Source organism: Camelina sativa, chromosome 14 (assembly GCF_030686135.1).
Source record: "Camelina sativa cultivar CO46 ecotype springtype chromosome 14, ASM3068613v1".
Taxonomy (NCBI): domain Eukaryota; kingdom Viridiplantae; phylum Streptophyta; class Magnoliopsida; order Brassicales; family Brassicaceae; genus Camelina; species Camelina sativa.
This window is the reverse complement of record NC_141893.1, coordinates 4,321,924-4,338,106: the sequence shown is the minus strand read 5'-3', so window position 1 is coordinate 4,338,106 and position 16,183 is coordinate 4,321,924. Positions and strand designations below refer to the sequence as shown.

At 36.8% G+C, this 16,183-nt stretch overlaps 3 protein-coding genes and 2 long non-coding RNA genes across 6 annotated transcripts; all 5 read right to left on the bottom strand.

Moving 5' to 3' along the window:
* Nucleotides 1-3,653: 3,653 nt before the first annotated feature.
* On the bottom strand, nucleotides 3,654-7,060 carry LOC104739695 (AP-1 complex subunit mu-2). The gene is made up of 11 exons (XM_010460132.3): nucleotides 6,441-7,060; nucleotides 5,841-5,987; nucleotides 5,647-5,709; nucleotides 5,320-5,496; nucleotides 5,127-5,230; nucleotides 4,921-5,028; nucleotides 4,730-4,826; nucleotides 4,536-4,633; nucleotides 4,307-4,448; nucleotides 4,113-4,235; nucleotides 3,654-4,001 (listed from the first exon to the last, which is right to left on the bottom strand). The coding sequence occupies exons 1-11, from the start codon at nucleotides 6,567-6,569 to the stop codon at nucleotides 3,903-3,905; spliced, it is 1,287 nt and encodes a 428-aa protein (XP_010458434.1). The 5' UTR covers nucleotides 6,570-7,060; the 3' UTR covers nucleotides 3,654-3,902.
* A 31-nt stretch (nucleotides 7,061-7,091) lies between these two features.
* On the bottom strand, nucleotides 7,092-9,145 carry LOC104739693 (uncharacterized). The gene is made up of 3 exons (XM_010460129.3): nucleotides 8,388-9,145; nucleotides 8,002-8,189; nucleotides 7,092-7,900 (listed from the first exon to the last, which is right to left on the bottom strand). The coding sequence occupies exons 1-3, from the start codon at nucleotides 9,061-9,063 to the stop codon at nucleotides 7,415-7,417; spliced, it is 1,350 nt and encodes a 449-aa protein (XP_010458431.1). The 5' UTR covers nucleotides 9,064-9,145; the 3' UTR covers nucleotides 7,092-7,414.
* LOC104739694 (protein POOR HOMOLOGOUS SYNAPSIS 1-like) lies at nucleotides 8,541-12,060 on the bottom strand. Of its 2 annotated transcripts, XM_010460130.3 has the most exons (10): nucleotides 11,699-12,060; nucleotides 11,380-11,496; nucleotides 11,172-11,237; nucleotides 10,942-11,045; nucleotides 10,696-10,857; nucleotides 10,415-10,614; nucleotides 10,275-10,327; nucleotides 10,134-10,161; nucleotides 9,974-10,015; nucleotides 8,541-9,145 (listed from the first exon to the last, which is right to left on the bottom strand). In XM_010460130.3, exons 1-10 carry the CDS (start codon nucleotides 11,975-11,977, stop codon nucleotides 9,063-9,065), a joined length of 1,134 nt encoding a protein of 377 aa, XP_010458432.1. In that variant the 5' UTR covers nucleotides 11,978-12,060; the 3' UTR covers nucleotides 8,541-9,062. The 2 variants fall into 2 exon arrangements, with proteins under 2 accessions (XP_010458432.1, XP_010458433.1); XM_010460131.3 differs by lacking the exon at nucleotides 8,541-9,145 and having other exon boundaries at nucleotides 9,797-10,015.
* Nucleotides 12,061-12,381: 321 nt separating this feature from the next.
* LOC147927822 (uncharacterized) lies at nucleotides 12,382-12,959 on the bottom strand. Its single transcript, XR_015580332.1, has 2 exons — nucleotides 12,789-12,959; nucleotides 12,382-12,696 (listed from the first exon to the last, which is right to left on the bottom strand). It is a non-coding gene; the product is annotated as an uncharacterized LOC147927822 (long non-coding RNA).
* A 2,516-nt stretch (nucleotides 12,960-15,475) lies between these two features.
* Nucleotides 15,476-16,046, bottom strand: LOC147927821 (uncharacterized). The gene is made up of 2 exons (XR_015580710.1): nucleotides 15,884-16,046; nucleotides 15,476-15,791 (listed from the first exon to the last, which is right to left on the bottom strand). It is a non-coding gene; the product is annotated as an uncharacterized LOC147927821 (long non-coding RNA).
* Nucleotides 16,047-16,183: the final 137 nt, after the last annotated feature.

Here is a 16,183-nt window from a genome sequence, read left to right as displayed (position 1 = left end):
AGAGGAGGAAGACTAAGACATGAGGGGTCCTTCATTGAGTTCAGAAGTTTTGTTTTTAGCAATGGCCTTTGGGATGTAAAACACTCAGGAAACCCGTTATCTTGGAGGGGAATGAGACATTTACACTTTGTACGTGCCAGACTAGACCGGGCAATGGGAAATAATGCATGGATGGAGAGCTTTCCATCAAGTAGATCAGAGTACCTTAGATATGAGGGAGTAGATCATAGGCCAGTGGTTACTTATTTAGATGATTCAAGGGTTAAAAAAAGGGGTATGTTCAGATTTGATAACCGACTAAGGGAGAAAGAAGAAGTGACAAAGCTAATTCAAGAAGCTTGGAACAGCTTAGATAATGCTTCAGTGGCGACCAAGATCTCTCATTGTCGAAAAGAGATAATAAAATGGGCAAAGGAACAAAACCAAAACAGTGCTAAAATAATCTCAGAATCCCAACAAGCGCTGGAAGCAACCTTGTCTGCAGATACCCCTGACCCCGAGGAAATAGGAAGGCACACAGCGATCCTTGAAAAAGCTTATCTAGAAGAAGAAAAGTTTTGGAAACAGCGTAGCAGAGTGATGTGGCTGCAAAGTGGTGATCGTAACACAAGTTATTTCCATGCGACAACCCGGAACAGAAGAACTATAAACAGATTCACGGTCTTGGAAACTGAAAACGGGATCGCAGTGCATGAGGAGCCACAAATGGTGAAGGTTATTTCTGATTTCTATAATGATCTTTTTAAGTCAAATGAGAACTCAGACTTTAGTGTGGTGGAAGAAGCCTTGGAGACAAAAATCTCAGAAGAACAGAATGCCAAGCTTACAAAAATTCCAGATGCCAAGGAAATTAAAGATGCTGCTTTCTCCATCCATCCTGCAAAGGCGCCAGGGCCAGATGGTTTCTCGGCAGGTTTTTACCGAAGCTATTGGGACATCATTGGAAAGGACATTATAGCAGAAACTCAAAAATTCTTTGTCTCTAAAGTGTTCCCCACAAACTTCAATGCAACACATGTTCGACTAATACCCAAAGGTTTGGGTCCACGGAAAGTCTCTGACTACTGTCCTATTGCCTTGTGCAATGTTTCTTACAAAATTGTGGCAAAGATTCTCACCAAACGGCTCCAACCACTACTTCAGAGTATTATTTCAGAAACTCAATCCGCCTTTGTCCCAAAACGCGCCATCTCGGATAATGTCCTCATTACACATGAGACACTGCACTACCTTCGCAACTCTAAGGCAAAGAAGAAGTGTGCTATGGCGGTTAAAACGGATATGAGCAAAGCTTATGATAGAATAGAGTGGGATTTTCTTAGGAAAGTGATGGAACGTCTAGGGTTTAGCAACACATGGATAGAGTGGATCATGGAGTGCGTTTCAACAGTCACTTACTCTTACCTAATAAATGGAGATGCAAAAGGTCAAGTTATCCCGTCAAGAGGACTACGCCAGGGTGATCCGCTCTCCCCTTATCTCTTTATCTTATGTACAGAGGTTTTATCGGGGTTATGCAAACAAGCCCAACTAGATGGTTCATTACCGGGAGTGAAGGTGGCAAGACAAAGCCCTTTGGTAAACCATTTGCTTTTCGCCGATGATACAATGTTTTTCATGAGGTCGGATCAAAAGAGCTGCAATAGCTTAACAAAAATTCTTCAAAAGTACGAGAGAGCAAGTGGTCAACGTATCAATGTAGATAAATCTTCTATCACATTCTCGGCTAAAACCTCAAGAGAGATGAAGACAAAGGTTAAAAGAGATCTTGGTATCCAAAAAGAGGGTGGAAATGGCAAGTACCTAGGACTACCAGAGAACTTTGGAAGAAGAAAAAGTGATGTTTTTGAATCTATTGTAGACAAAATAAGACAGAGATCCCACAGTTGGTCTTCACGGACCCTATCGGAAGCGGGTAAACAAGTCTTACTGAAATCTGTTCTTTCTTCAATGCCATCATATGCAATGACTTGCTTCAAGTTACCAGGTTCTCTTTGTAAGAGAATCCAATCAGTTCTAACTAGATTTTGGTGGGATGATAAACCTGACAAGCAAAAAATGAGTTGGGTAGCATGGACAAAACTTACAAGACCAAAAAATGCAGGTGGGCTCGGGTTTAGAGACATGGAACGTTTCAATGACGCCTTACTAGCCAAAATAGCCTGGAGACTACTCAAGGAACCTAATACACTGCTGGCTCGTGTCCTCTTAGGCAAATACTGCCACTCTTACTCTTTTATGGAGTGTTCTATTCCGTCAAATCCCTCTCATGGCTGGAGAAGTATCATGGCTGGTCGTAATGTGATAAAACAAGGTGCAGGATGGCTAATAGGTAATGGAGAAAGCGTTAAGATTTGGCGAGACCCGTGGCTCTCTACTACCACTCCTCTCTGCCCCTATGGCCCCATAAGAGAGCACCAAGAGGGAGAAACGGTTTCCAGCCTTCTCGACCCATCTACCAATCAATGGAACTGGAGTAAAATCAGAGAAGAACTACCACAGTATGTGGATTGCATCAAACAAATCCCCCTGGCCCCGTCAAGGAGAGAGGACCAACTAGTTTGGCTACCTGTCAAATCTGGGCAGTATACCACAAGATCTGGTTATGGTATAACTTCCACTTTTGATATCCCAGATGTTGCTTTAAACTTCAACTGGCAATCTCATCTGTGGAAGCTTCACACCTCTCCAAAAGTTAAAAACTTTCTGTGGAAAGCTATGTCTGATGCGTTACCGGTGGGGGAACAACTAGCTCGACGAGGACTAAATGCAGAGGTCACATGTCGCAGTTGTGGAGAAACAGAATCAGTCTCTCACCTTCTTCTACATTGCAGGCGTGCAAAAGAGGTGTGGCTTAAGGCTCCCATTCTCCATCTGGAAATAAGCTCCACAACAACTATAGAAGACTTTCTCTCCTTAGCGAAGCATAAGTGCAATCTACCTCCGTCGGGGGTATCAAAGGGGGAGTTGTATCCATGGATTCGTTGGCAGCTATCGCTTGCCCGCAACAGCTTAGTTTTTGAGGACAAAGAGATCCCTGTTTCAGACATTCTGATAAGAGCGATAAAATCTGCGAGAGAATGGCAAGAAGCCCAAAATATGTTGACGACCCCTCGGCTAACCACGGATCAACCGGAACAACCAGTACAAACGTCTAGTTGCAAAGTGTTTGTGGATGCTGCATGGAATTCCACGACCGGTAACGGAGGTTTTGGATGGGCTGTAGTGAACGCAGATTCTGCATATGAAGAACGCTTCTCCGATCACAAAGAAAGCATAGGCTCAGCTTTAATAGCGGAAGCATGGGCAGTTTTTTTGGCTTTGAAACATTCTCTCCTCTTGAATAAAACAGAGCTGCAACTCTTCTCGGACTGTCAAAGCCTTATCAATGAAGATGGCTTCCACATTGAGCTTTTTGGACTCTTACAAGATATCCGAGAACTTCGAAGTAGTTTTGATGCTATATCTTTCACCTTTATTCCTCGTCTTGCCAATCATGTGGCAGATTCGTTAGCAAAAGAGGCTTTAGCCTTCTGTGACTTATTGGGTTTAAACTCTATTTCTATTTAATGAAAGCTATTTGGTGACCAAAAAAAAAAGAATAAAAGCTATAGATATCAAGTGAAAAAAAGAGAGGAAGCGCATAAAATCGGTTTTGAGAGATACCAAAAAGTACTTACTAATAGAAAAACTATCGTAAAAACTTTAAAATCTTACAGAAAGAAAAAAAGAAAAGAAAAGAAGAAAAACAATCCACAAGAATATGGCTTCTAAAACAACCTTCACCGCAAATTTCATCAGCTATAATATTTCAATCTTTTCCCTTATTTTTTTTTTAACGATCTTCCTCTGCTTTGTTCGTTGACAATGGCTAAAATAAATGTTAAACAAAAACACAGATCTCACATGAGTCTCAGTTCGTACTCACCAGCCATGGTTATATATCTCACCCATGGAAGAGCTTGGTACCCACTCTTCTCAATGATCTTCAGGTATCGAACCTTTAATACAAATAATTATCACGCATCAGGTTTTTGCTTTCAGATTTTAATGCAGTAGTATTGAACACACACGATACATATGACAAACTGATCACTGTTAGCAATACCGACCTGTATTCCTGAAACTGTGAAGTATGGGATCTCGAATTTGACACGGATTGGAGCTTTTCGCTCAGGTGTTGATTCCTCTGCCGTTATACTTGGAAGATGAAACTCTGCTCGCAACATATACTCCTACATTGTTTCAAAACTTCATGTAAGCATTTGACTATGGTAAAGTGTTACATTAAACTATAAGAACTTACCTTGTTCCCTGGAAAAGATTTGATTTTCCAGACCAGTGCATCTTTTTCGGGAGCATATGCGGCAGACCCAAGAGATGTTCTTACATTGGGGTTAGATGCATCGGTTGGTACGGGCAACTCCATCTCAACATTTGTTGCAGTGCTGCAGATTAAGGAACTCTTATCGAAACGATTCAAAGTAACAGTTAAAACGTAAAATCAAACAAGTCACACAAGGATTGTTAGTTACCTTCTCTCCTTGAATTGGCTTCTAGCTTTTACTAGCATCTCAACACGACTTCTGGAATGCCGCTCTATCTGCGCTTCCACCCATATAAGAGGCTTTACCTGAACAAGTATAATGTGAAAATAAAAAAATATCATGAGATTTAATTTGTTTAAGAAGGGGACAAAACCATTTGTGCAGTAGTCCACATTTCAAACCTGAGTACTGAGTCTATACGTCATTAGATCAAAAGACCCATCGGGTGGTATGAAAGATATCGTCCTGTCGTTTTCAAAACGGGCTAATCGAACACACCTAACATTTTGAAGAAAGAGACATGTAAAAACTCAAAAATTGGGCTGGATAAAGTGATTGTCAAGAATGTCTGAAGTTGCAGGAGGATACATACTGATGAAATTTGATGTCCTCCAAATCAATGGCTTTTCCTTTTGTTGCTCGTCCCTGCGCCTCCAACAATACTCTATCATTCAGGCCTAGCTTACACTCCGGCATTCCACTGTAATAACAAGGATAAAGAAGCAGATTGTCAAAGAAGAGGGACCTTTTTTTATAATCTAAAATGCTTTGGTTGACTAGGAACACTAGAGAACGCACCTCAAGTATGTTCGCATCTTCAACGCTCCAACGACATCAGACCTGACAATTTGCCCATTACTGTTCACAAGGATATTTACACTCTCAATTACATCCAAGAAAACCTGGAAAACAAAACATACGTCTGTCAACATTTGAAAACTTAAAACATTAGAAAAGTAAAATGTTCCCTGCTTGAAAAGTAAGCACCTACTTCGTTTTTCTTAAACTGTAAGCCCTCACTCCTCCATGAGACAGCATTTGTGACAGCCATTGGAGGTCGCTGTGTAACTTCCATTCTATAAGCATCAGTCTTGATGAATTCACTAAGGATTCTCGCCTCAGTATACTGAGGGTAACCAAAGTCCATCATCTCGTCAAGTAACTCATACTGCCAGCAACATAAGTCAATTTCAGTACCTACCTTTCAAAATAATTTTTGCCCACACACATCCATTCCATGCAATAGAAATAACAATATATAGCATACAAAAAAAAACAAAAGGTGTTAAAAGAGCAGATGGGAGAAGCATTGACATACCACTACCACAAAGTTATCCCTCAATGATTCTTCCTCTAACTCCTCAAAGTAATGCTTAAAAACCTACAAAACAATATAAGAAACACATAAATGAAAAAGTATCATATGAAAACAGTGCCGTTCTTTATATTCTATATCCTCCAACCGGGGGAAACAGATGGAAATGCAAAAACTGAATCACTAGGGAAGCTTACATCGACAACGCGATGCAAGAAGAAGAGAAGACTGGCAGCATTACAGTTCTGTCTGGACGCTATCATCAAGTAAATGTTACTATGCTGTACAAACATGTAGGTCACCCCATTATCATAAGCAACCGGATCGTTTGATTGTGAATCACCCTGAAAAATAATTAGACGAAAGTAAGCAAACCCGCAAAGAAAACACTACTTACGAAAGTAAATAGTATCGATTCTGATCAAATTTTTATCCAAATTGAATCCTCCTATAAGCACTGATCAAGCTTGTTCATTAGTTCCAAATGTTCAAACTTCCGTATCGTAAAATCACAAGAATCTCAGAAGGACTAGTGGCATCAGATCACAAAGACAGATCACTATCTTATCTAAGAATTCTATTAGCAAGCTTCCATACAATCGGGTCTATTGCTTAGAACACTTTTTCGAATTCTATTGGCGAATCTCCCAAAGATGGAAATTAGAAACGAATCCATGACTCTCGTTCATTGCATCCAAGTACTCTTTAGAACTCACATCATCCAAGTACCAAAACAGAAACTAAAAACACCGAATCGCAAATCCAGAAAGCAAAGATCAGAAGAGAGAGTAAAACACCTCTTTCTCGATGAGTTTGGTGAAGAAACGCTCAGCTTGAGCAGCTGTGACATCGCCACGGTAATCGCGCCACACCAGAACACGGCCCTTGATATCGAGCAGAAACAGCGCTGAGGCCGCCCCTGCCATGTTCTTCTTCTTCTTCCCTCCCTGTTTCTCAACCGATTGCGAATCAGATCCGATCAAACAGATGGATTAACCCAACGAGATCTGAAGAATTTTATGCTTCGCTGGAGAAGAAGGACCAACGTCAAAGAGAAGAAGGAGCTAAGATCATCTGGTGCAGCTGAGTGGTTCCTCGATAAAGTCTTATTCACGATCTGACGAATTCGTTCTGGTTCGTGGTTGGATTCATAATACAGAGAGACACACAAAACACACAATAAAATAAAATAAAACCGATGGGAGTAAATAAGTGCAGCTATCAAATTCAGCTTCGCATTACTCTATAATAGAGTCTCTGTTGTCCAAAACATAACATAATGCCTTCAGATTTCACCGTTACGACACCGTTTTTGTATTAAAAACACACACCCACATTTGCTACTTGTATGAACTCTTTTGCTTTTCGTAGTCGTGATTCATTATTGACAATTGTGAGAAGTACGTTTCCATTGGGTAATTGAGATCTCTAAGATGTAATCATGTATAAATAATAAACTAAACACATTTCATCTAAGTTTAATGCCTTTCAATATCTTCATTACATAGGCGAGAAAGAGATATAGAGTGAGAACAATACAAATGAAATTGAAGTGATCAAAGTAATCTTCTGTACATGTTTCAATCAAAACCTTTTTTTTTTTTCTTTTCTTCCTTTCTTCTCTTTGAGAGCAACCATCATTAAAACCACAAACAATCAAACTCGCCCAGATGACTTTCCACGATTTGACTCAGCACACATCATTATGTTCAATTCTATTTGCTTCGATCTCGTGGAGACAGGGCAGAGCAACAAGCCAGATGATGATGTATCATGTTTCTTTTTGGTCTGTGCCCTTTGATGTAATCTTAGACTTGAGTGCTAAGCTACTTATATCGTCGTCTCCTTCTAGATCACTGAAAGAAACATCATCCTCATTCACTGTAAACATTGGAGCCCAAGAATTAGCTGAATCTTCTTCTTCTGGCCAATCATCATCATCATCGTCATCAACAATATCTTTAGGTGTTAGGCTAAGGCTTGCACTATTTTTATCATTCTTCTGGATTGGTTTTTCATCAATAACAGCCTTATCGACAAACTGAGCGTTTTCAGACCCGTGTTCGAAATCACGATACATGATTGAAGGAGGTTCAAAAGCATATATTCTCGGAGACAAAAACTCAGGAGGAGCATGGTTGTAGTAATTTGAAGGCGACGGTGAAATGTCTTCTTCAAGAATTTTATCTCTACTTTCTTTAGAAGAATGGGTTTGATTCTGAAGCTCTTTCATCCACAATGCTCTTGCATCCATCACCTGAAACAATTTTTATTGAGTTAAACAAGTCAACAACAAACAACAAATCATTTTGGATTGGATTCAAGACATAAGAATAAGAAGAGAAGAGGTTTTCTTACCTGTGGGGAAGACAAAAGATGAGCATCGTGTTTATTGAGCCTTGAAAGAAGAAGAACAAAATAGACTTTCCAGAAGTAACCATCAGTCATATGGCATGGACAAAGCTCAATTCTCAATGCAGCTAACCTCGGAGCAAGACGTTCAATAGCTAAAGCATGACCTCTTTGAGCATCAGTCATTTCCAAATCTACCAAAAGAAGAAGATAAAAACATTGAAGAACAAAAAAAAAACAAACCTTTTGATATGTATATAGAAAACAAGTCAAAATCAATGAAGACTAAAAAAGGCCAAAAAACTTGACTTGTGAAAATTTCAAAAAATTTTAAATTAATCCAAAAATTGACACAATAAATTGAATGAATGAATGAGAATGTAAAAGGTTACCATCAAGATCTTCGTCAGGATCAAGAGGAAAATCCAACCAAGTTTCTGGATGCATTGCTATGTTCCTCGCAAATGCCAACACTTCGTCCGTCAGAGCAACCGCAGCGATCTCTTCTTCTTCATCATCAGTTTCCTCCTCCTCTTCTTCTTCTTCTTCGTCCTCCTCAACAAGAGGATCATTAAACACATGTTGGACACCATTTTCGTCCAAATCCCAGCTCCTAACCCTAATTCCAGTCTCCGGCGTATCACTTCCAACACACGATTTGTCCCGATCTGAAGGCCGAGATTGATCCGGTCTAAGATCCGAAGAACGCGATTGGTACAACTCAGGATCTGAAGACCGCGATTGATTCATCAACCTGGGATGATGATGATGATGATGATTCGATAGATCGGAGGAGGAAGAAGAAGATGATCCATCTGGTAACGGAGCGAGAAAGTTGGCAACGCCGCGAAATTGACGCGTGAGGGTATGGCCAAGCTCTGTCAAATCGTCTTTAACCCCACGCGCTTGAGCCTCATCTTCCGGTGACAAACGAACGGCGTTTCTATCGGAATAATCGTGTATTTGCGGTGAAAATATCCGGGTGCTCGTGTTGTCTTCTTCGTCGTCGGCGGTGGCGTCATCGTCTCCGATTCCCTCGTATAAGCTTTCGAGAAAATTCGAAAACATTATGATTTCAATTCTTTTGTCTTTTGTTTTTCTTTTCTCATTAATCTATTGATCCAGTTGTGCTCTCTCGTTGACTCAAAACCTATACCCAAAAAAAAAAAAAAATGTGTTTTGTTAAATTTTTTGGCCAACAAACCCCATACAAATTAAAATATTATACAGTTGTAATTTATTTTAATTCCCTACAAACTTTAATCTCTTTCCTCCCAAAATGTAATTGGTATATATATATATATATAGTGTTAATTACGTAAAAGTCGGATATCAGTACATTAATTCACTAGAGTCTAATTTACACATGTCATTTAAACAAATCGAATGTTTTGGAAATAGAATGAGCTTATGATTATTGATAAAGATTATACTTTGAACATTGGTCGAAGCAGATATTTTGAACATTGGTCGAAGCAAAGCTCTTTATTAATATTCAGATTCGGAAAATATAAGCACTCTAAGCTAATATATATATATATATATATATTTTTTTTTTGATCAAATCACTCTAAGCTAATATTTATGTCTTGTAAACTTGTACGTACTGTGATGGCTGCTTCGCCACAAAAGTGTATCCTTTTAAGTTCTTTATCTACATATGTAATGCTAGGAGAATTTGCAACGTGTTATGTAGACAGAGTAATCTGGTCCCATGGAGTAATCAGGTCTCTTATTAGAACTTTATGTGTTTTAGTAGCTATCATATATCTGATGTATTTAACAAGGATCCAGTAAATAATTTCTTGGCAATTGTTATCACTTTATCTGAATAACGATGTCTTCTACCAATGTTGCTCCTTTTTTAATCTCAATTGATTAAACAACATATGTTTTCGATCAATGAACATAAGACTAGAAATGAAAATAAGATGGATATATATTTGTGATGAAGATGAAACTTAGAGAATCCAGTTACCTCCAATTTCTTCCATAATTCTCTCTACTTTCTGCAGCATATCTGGATAATGAGAAAAATCAATTGTTACATGAACAGTATAATCAGAAAATTCACTTAAAGCTGAAATCTAACGTTAATATTATATAGTCTGTGTTTAAGTAGTGGAGAGAATGCTCACCTTGAAATGAAGAATCTTCCATGTAGTTCTGCAAGAACAAAAAAAGTTGGAAATCCCAAATCAGAAGATAACAATAGAATTGTGTTCATGTGTCGAAAGAGAGTTTTGTGGAAAAAACTATCGGGTTTGTTTATGTTGTACCAGTATCTGTGACTTTAGATCAGGATCCTGCTTTACAGTTGTTTGGCCTGCATCTATAGGGAGAAAATGTGTTAATAATGTATGAAAGAGGTGATATTTCTCAAGCTTAGAACAAAGCAAGATCAATGAATAAAATGTACCTAGAGTGGAGTTGGGGAAGCAACCAGAGAGTAAGGTGGTGAAACTTGGAGGGAGATTGTTGGAACTCTGGTTGGGGATTCGACTTATGGCAGACTGTGGTTGGTATAAGGTTTGTCTAGTATCGTATTCAAGTCTTGGTAGCATTTCAGGAACATAACTATCAAGAAGATTACCCATATTTGGCTCTTCCCCAGTGGCTCTGTAGAGAAGATTTTACCAAATATCTCTTAATTGTTGGCTGAAAGCACTTGTACAAATTCACAACAGTGTAATGCGATACCTGGAGACAGTCTCATCTGAAGGGTTGTAATCTGATTGGAAAGAAACTTCGGACCTAGATTCAAATTTTTGGTTCTGAGCTTCATACTCAAGTCTTGGTAGTTGCATTTCAGGAACATAACTGTTAAGAGGTTTCACCATACTTGGCTTTTCCTCAGTGGCTCTGCAAACAGGATTTACCACATATAAATAGTTTCGCTTGAGCACTGGTACAAATTTCACAACACTGTAACCAATGTGATCTAACCTGCGGATTCTTCCATTTGAAGGGTTGTAACCTGACTGGAAAGAAACCTCGCACATAGTTTCATTTCTCTGGTTCCCAGCTTCCTCTAAACCCTTAAGCTTCTCCTGCAAACATAACAAAAAAAACAGAAACCAATCGGCTCTGATTCGAACTTATAAACTGAATTCAAAGGTTAATGAAAACATCAATCTCCTTCTGATCAACATGCAAGGAAGCTATTTGCTGCTAACCTTAAGAGTTACCACAAAGTCCAATGCTGCATCACATGTAGAAAACCTTAAAGCAAATTTTTGGATCTGGATAAAAACAACAACAAGCGAAATTAAAACCACATGATCTTCTTCGATTCTACAAACTCATGAACAGTAAGTAATTAATCTGTTAATTCCAGAAAAAAATAAAATCCAAAAAGTGATTATAAGCGTAAAGAGAATTTGCCTCGTTTGCAGAATCATTATAGCTAACAAAAATCGCTCGACTACCACGAGATGGAAACCCAGAAACACAAGACATCTGTGGCCATGTGAAATTCAGCTTCGAAATGTAGTGTTCTTCCTGTATAATTTGAGATTAAACACCGTTAATCGCACTTTTAAAACCTCAATCAAACATATCTACATCGCGATTTACGAATTCGATTAAGCTTAAACCATCGCGAAAACACAAACCTAAACACCCGATCTATAAAACAACAAAATAGAAGAGAACGAGAGAGATCATCATAAAAAAAAAAAAAAAAAAAAAAAAATCAACTCACAAGGAGTTTGCCGCCGAGTTGGACGGAGAGAATCACATCGGATCTGTTCAATTCGTCGACCAACTGGAGAGACACGTTCGAAGAAGACGTCGACAACCACGTCCCGTATGGCGGATAATACAGCTCTCTCTTCCCGACGGGTTTCAGACCTGGATACGGAAAGGGAGAAGACGGAAACTGAACAAATCGAGCATAGCTTATCTGCCATCGGGAAAATTCTGGAGCTGCCACCGCGTTTCCACGGTGGTGGTGGACTGATGCTGTTAGAGATCCCGCCATCTTCCTTCAGATATTATTTTTCTCCGTTTCGAATTTTTTCTTTTTCACCTTTTTTTTTCTTTCTGTTACGCTCAACGAAGTTTAAAGTCGACTGTTGCTCTGCTCAGATTAAAAATATTTCATTTGGGTCCAAAGGCCCAAGCCCAGTAACGATGTCTTTAGATATTAAGGTGTTAAATTCGGTTCAAGTTTGGTTTGGTTTGGTTCTGGTTCTGATTTTTATATTTGTTACTGAATAAAAAACACAAATTTTTGGTTTTCTCTATTTTTGCCAAGTTGGTTCCGTTTCAATTTCTAGGCTGTAAAGAAGAATATATTCAAATTACCATTTCTTGATGTCAAAAAATAACAGAATTATTTAAATTTGGATGTAGAAGCACACACACACATACAGTAAATGTATATAGCATAAACTTCAACTTTATTTGATTAAACATAATAATAGTATATAAAGAGAACTATTACAAGCAAGCATTATATATAAGACTGCTTGCAAAAGCTGGGGAATTGCATCAGTAAATGACAGTATTAAAACTTACATTTCATGTTGCAATAGTCGCGAGCCGTATTGCCGAACCAACAGGCTTGCGGCAAGACATCCCTTAAACGTTCGCAGCACCAACAATGAGGTACCAAAGCATGACATGGGCCAGGCACACACTCTTGACTAACGTTTTCGGAGATCGTTTCTTCCATCTCTCTAACCTCCTTGCTCACACCTACACATCGATTTGATTTTAAACACAAATCAGATTTTTGGATAAAAGAATTGACATTTGGATTTAGATATATATAAGAAGCTTATACTTACACTCATGAAGAGCCAAGAGAGAGAGCATGACTATGCAGATTAGAGCTATATGTGAATGTGATGACTTCTTCATAGTTTGGATGTCTCAACTCTCAAGTCTCAACTCTCAAATTATGGGATGTGTTTTGTTTTGTTTTGTTTTGTTGTCTTATGAATCGTTGTAATTTGTTCATTCCAAACTTAATCAGTATATATATATAAGACATAGAGACGTTTTAGTTAAGAAATACAACAATTTGAGATAATATCTCTTTGTTTTGCAAGATTTAATATATTTCAAATGTCTTGGTCAAAATTTCCAATATCTCTAATTCTCTATTAAGAAATTCAATTATTCTTTTCGATTTGTTTCCTTATTAGTGAACGTTCCAACTATCATTTTTATTGGGTCAAGAGTAAATTTTAAGATTTCATTTGAAAGAATACAACATAATGAATAGGCCATATTAGTAGATAACTATAAATTTTTAAAAATTAAGAAAATGACCATGTGTCAGAAAACTAACGTAATTAACCTTTTTGAGAGAGGGAAAATTTTAAAACTGCTCTTAAACAATAGACAATGATACAACACAATAGTTTATTGTTATTTATGAAAACATGTCATTTAATTTAAAAATCACGAAAAAGCATATCATTTGGATAAACAAAGTGTTTTTGATATTAAAATTATGTTTGCGGAAGAAATCACATATTCCCTCTGTCCCTAATAAATTGTTGTTTCAACATTATCACACATATTAAGAAAAGTTTAATTTTTATTTATAAATTAATTTAGAATTACTTTTTGGTAGATAAAGAAACCATAAATTAATTGATAAATGACATGTGTCAAAAAACATAAAATAATATGATTGTTTTAGTTTTTTAATCTAAAAAAATAATCTTAATAAATAACGTGTAATACAAAAAAACATCAATTTATTAGAGACAGCAGGAGTATAATCTTAATAAATAACATGTAATACAAAAAACATCATGTTAAAGAGAAGTTTTTTGTTATTAAGTGTAGTTTTGAAGAAGTCGTGTATTACAAAAAAACGACAGATATTTTAAAAAAGAAGTTTTGTAAATTTGTAACCCCTCTGACAAGCGTCTTAATGTACACTAAAGTTAGTTTGTTAACTTTTTTTTTAATGCTATAGTCATTTAGTATATATAGTATATTGAGTATCTGGTGACACAATAAACAATTAACCATACCGAAGCAAGTGGAATACAAGTGAAAAATAGTTTCACACTTCTTTTTTTCTATTTGTTGATTCTGTTTCAAATTTGAAGGCTGTAAAAAGTAAAAAAATGATTAATAGAAATCGAATGATATCAAGATCGTTTCTTTAGTCAAAATGTATGTCTAAATTTGGAATATATTGACGATATTTTGACAAGTTATTTTTAACTTTTAGTTAGAACCCTAAAGAAAAAAATTGATTTAAACAATTGTTAACTACGTTTTAGACGCAGAAGCAAACATAACAGTAACGTTTATATATACCTTGCGAGACGTTTCTTTATTTTGTAAATAAAATAGGACTAGTTCATGCTTCCATTGTTTTATCAAGGGTTTAAACTTAAGTTACATTGCATGTTGCAAAAGTCGTGACCAGTTGTGCCTGACCAGCAATGTTCTAAATGTTTGCAGCACCAACAATGAGGTACCATAGCATGGCATGGGCCAGAGTACCACTCTTCAATAACGTTTTGGGAGTTCGGTCCCTCAATCTCTCTAACCTCCATCCTCATACCTACCTACACATATGACATATCGATAATCGATCGATTTGATTTTAAACAGTAAACACAAACCAACGTTTGAGAATAAATAAGAAAGGAAAGACATTCGAAGAAATGTTTATGTAAGAATAACTTATGTGAACACTTATGCATACAACGAGGGTAAACATGAGCATTGATAATAGAGCTATATGTGATAATTTCATGGTTTGGCTGTGTATTGTGATTTTTTTGTCTTATTGAGTTGCTGTAATTTATACACAAAACTTAATCATATACAAAGCTAATATTTATATAGCCATATAGGATACCTATTGAAATATTAATATGCATAGATTTATGAAAAACAAAAGTTGTATAGGATATTTCCACAGCCAGTTACAGCCTATGAATCGTATCAGTTAGGCTTTAGTAAGCAAATTTAAAGTCACACTGACTAAAGACAGAAAATATTTCTTCTTTTTGTTTTATTGGAGAATATAAAATTGTAAATACATTATGATAACTTAAATTTAAATAGCTAAAAATAGTAATAAGAAAATCCAAATAATGCAGTGTCATTAGTTTACGTTTGTCACGTAAACAAGCTTTATTTTCCGAAGGAATTTATTTGTCTGTCAAGTATACAAAACGAAGTGAAATGAAACATTATTACATTATTGGATTTTCCTACACCAAAGTTCTAAAGGTTGCTACGTTTAGATACAGTATTAAGGTGTTAAATTCGGTTCATGTTTGGTTTGGTTCTGATTCTGATTTTTATTTTTGTCGATGAAAAAAAAAATAGTACGAGTTTTTGGTTAAGTTTCTTTCTCTATTTTTGCCAAGTTGGTTCCGTTTCAATTTCTAGGCTGTAAAAAACAATATATTCAAATTACCATTTCTTGATGTCAAAAATAACAGAATTATTTAAATTTGGATGTAGAAGCGCACACACACATACAGTATATGTATAGCAGAAAATTCAACTTTATTTGATTTAACAAAATAGTAAATAAAGAGAACTATTACAAGCAAGCATTATATAAGACTGCTTGGAAAAGCTGGGGAATTGCATCAGTAGCAACAGTATTACAATTTACAACTTACATTTCATGTTGCAATAGTCGCGAGCCGTATTGCCGAACCAACAGGCTTGCGGCAAGACATCCCTTAAACGTTCGCAGCACCAACAATGAGGTACCAAAGCATGACATGGGCCAGGCACACACTCTTGACTAACGTTTTCGGAGATCGTTTCTTCCATCTCTCTAACCTCCTTGCTCACACCTACACATCGATTTGATTTTAAACACAAATCAGATTTTTGGATAAAAGAATTGACATTTGGATTTAGATATATATAAGAAGCTTATACTTACACTCATGAAGAGCCAAGAGAGAGAGCATGACTATGCAGATTAGAGCTATATGTGATGACTTCATAGTTTGGATGTCTCAAGTCTCAACTCTCAAATTATGGAATGTGTTTTGTTTTTTTTTTTTTTTTGTCTTATTAATCGTTGTAATTCGTTCACTCCAAACTTAATCAGTATATATATATATATATATATAAAAGACAGAGAGACGTTTTGGTTAAAAAGTACAACAATTTGAGATAATATCTCTTGATTTTGCAAGATTCAATATTCAAATGTCTTGGTCAAAATTTCCAGTATCTC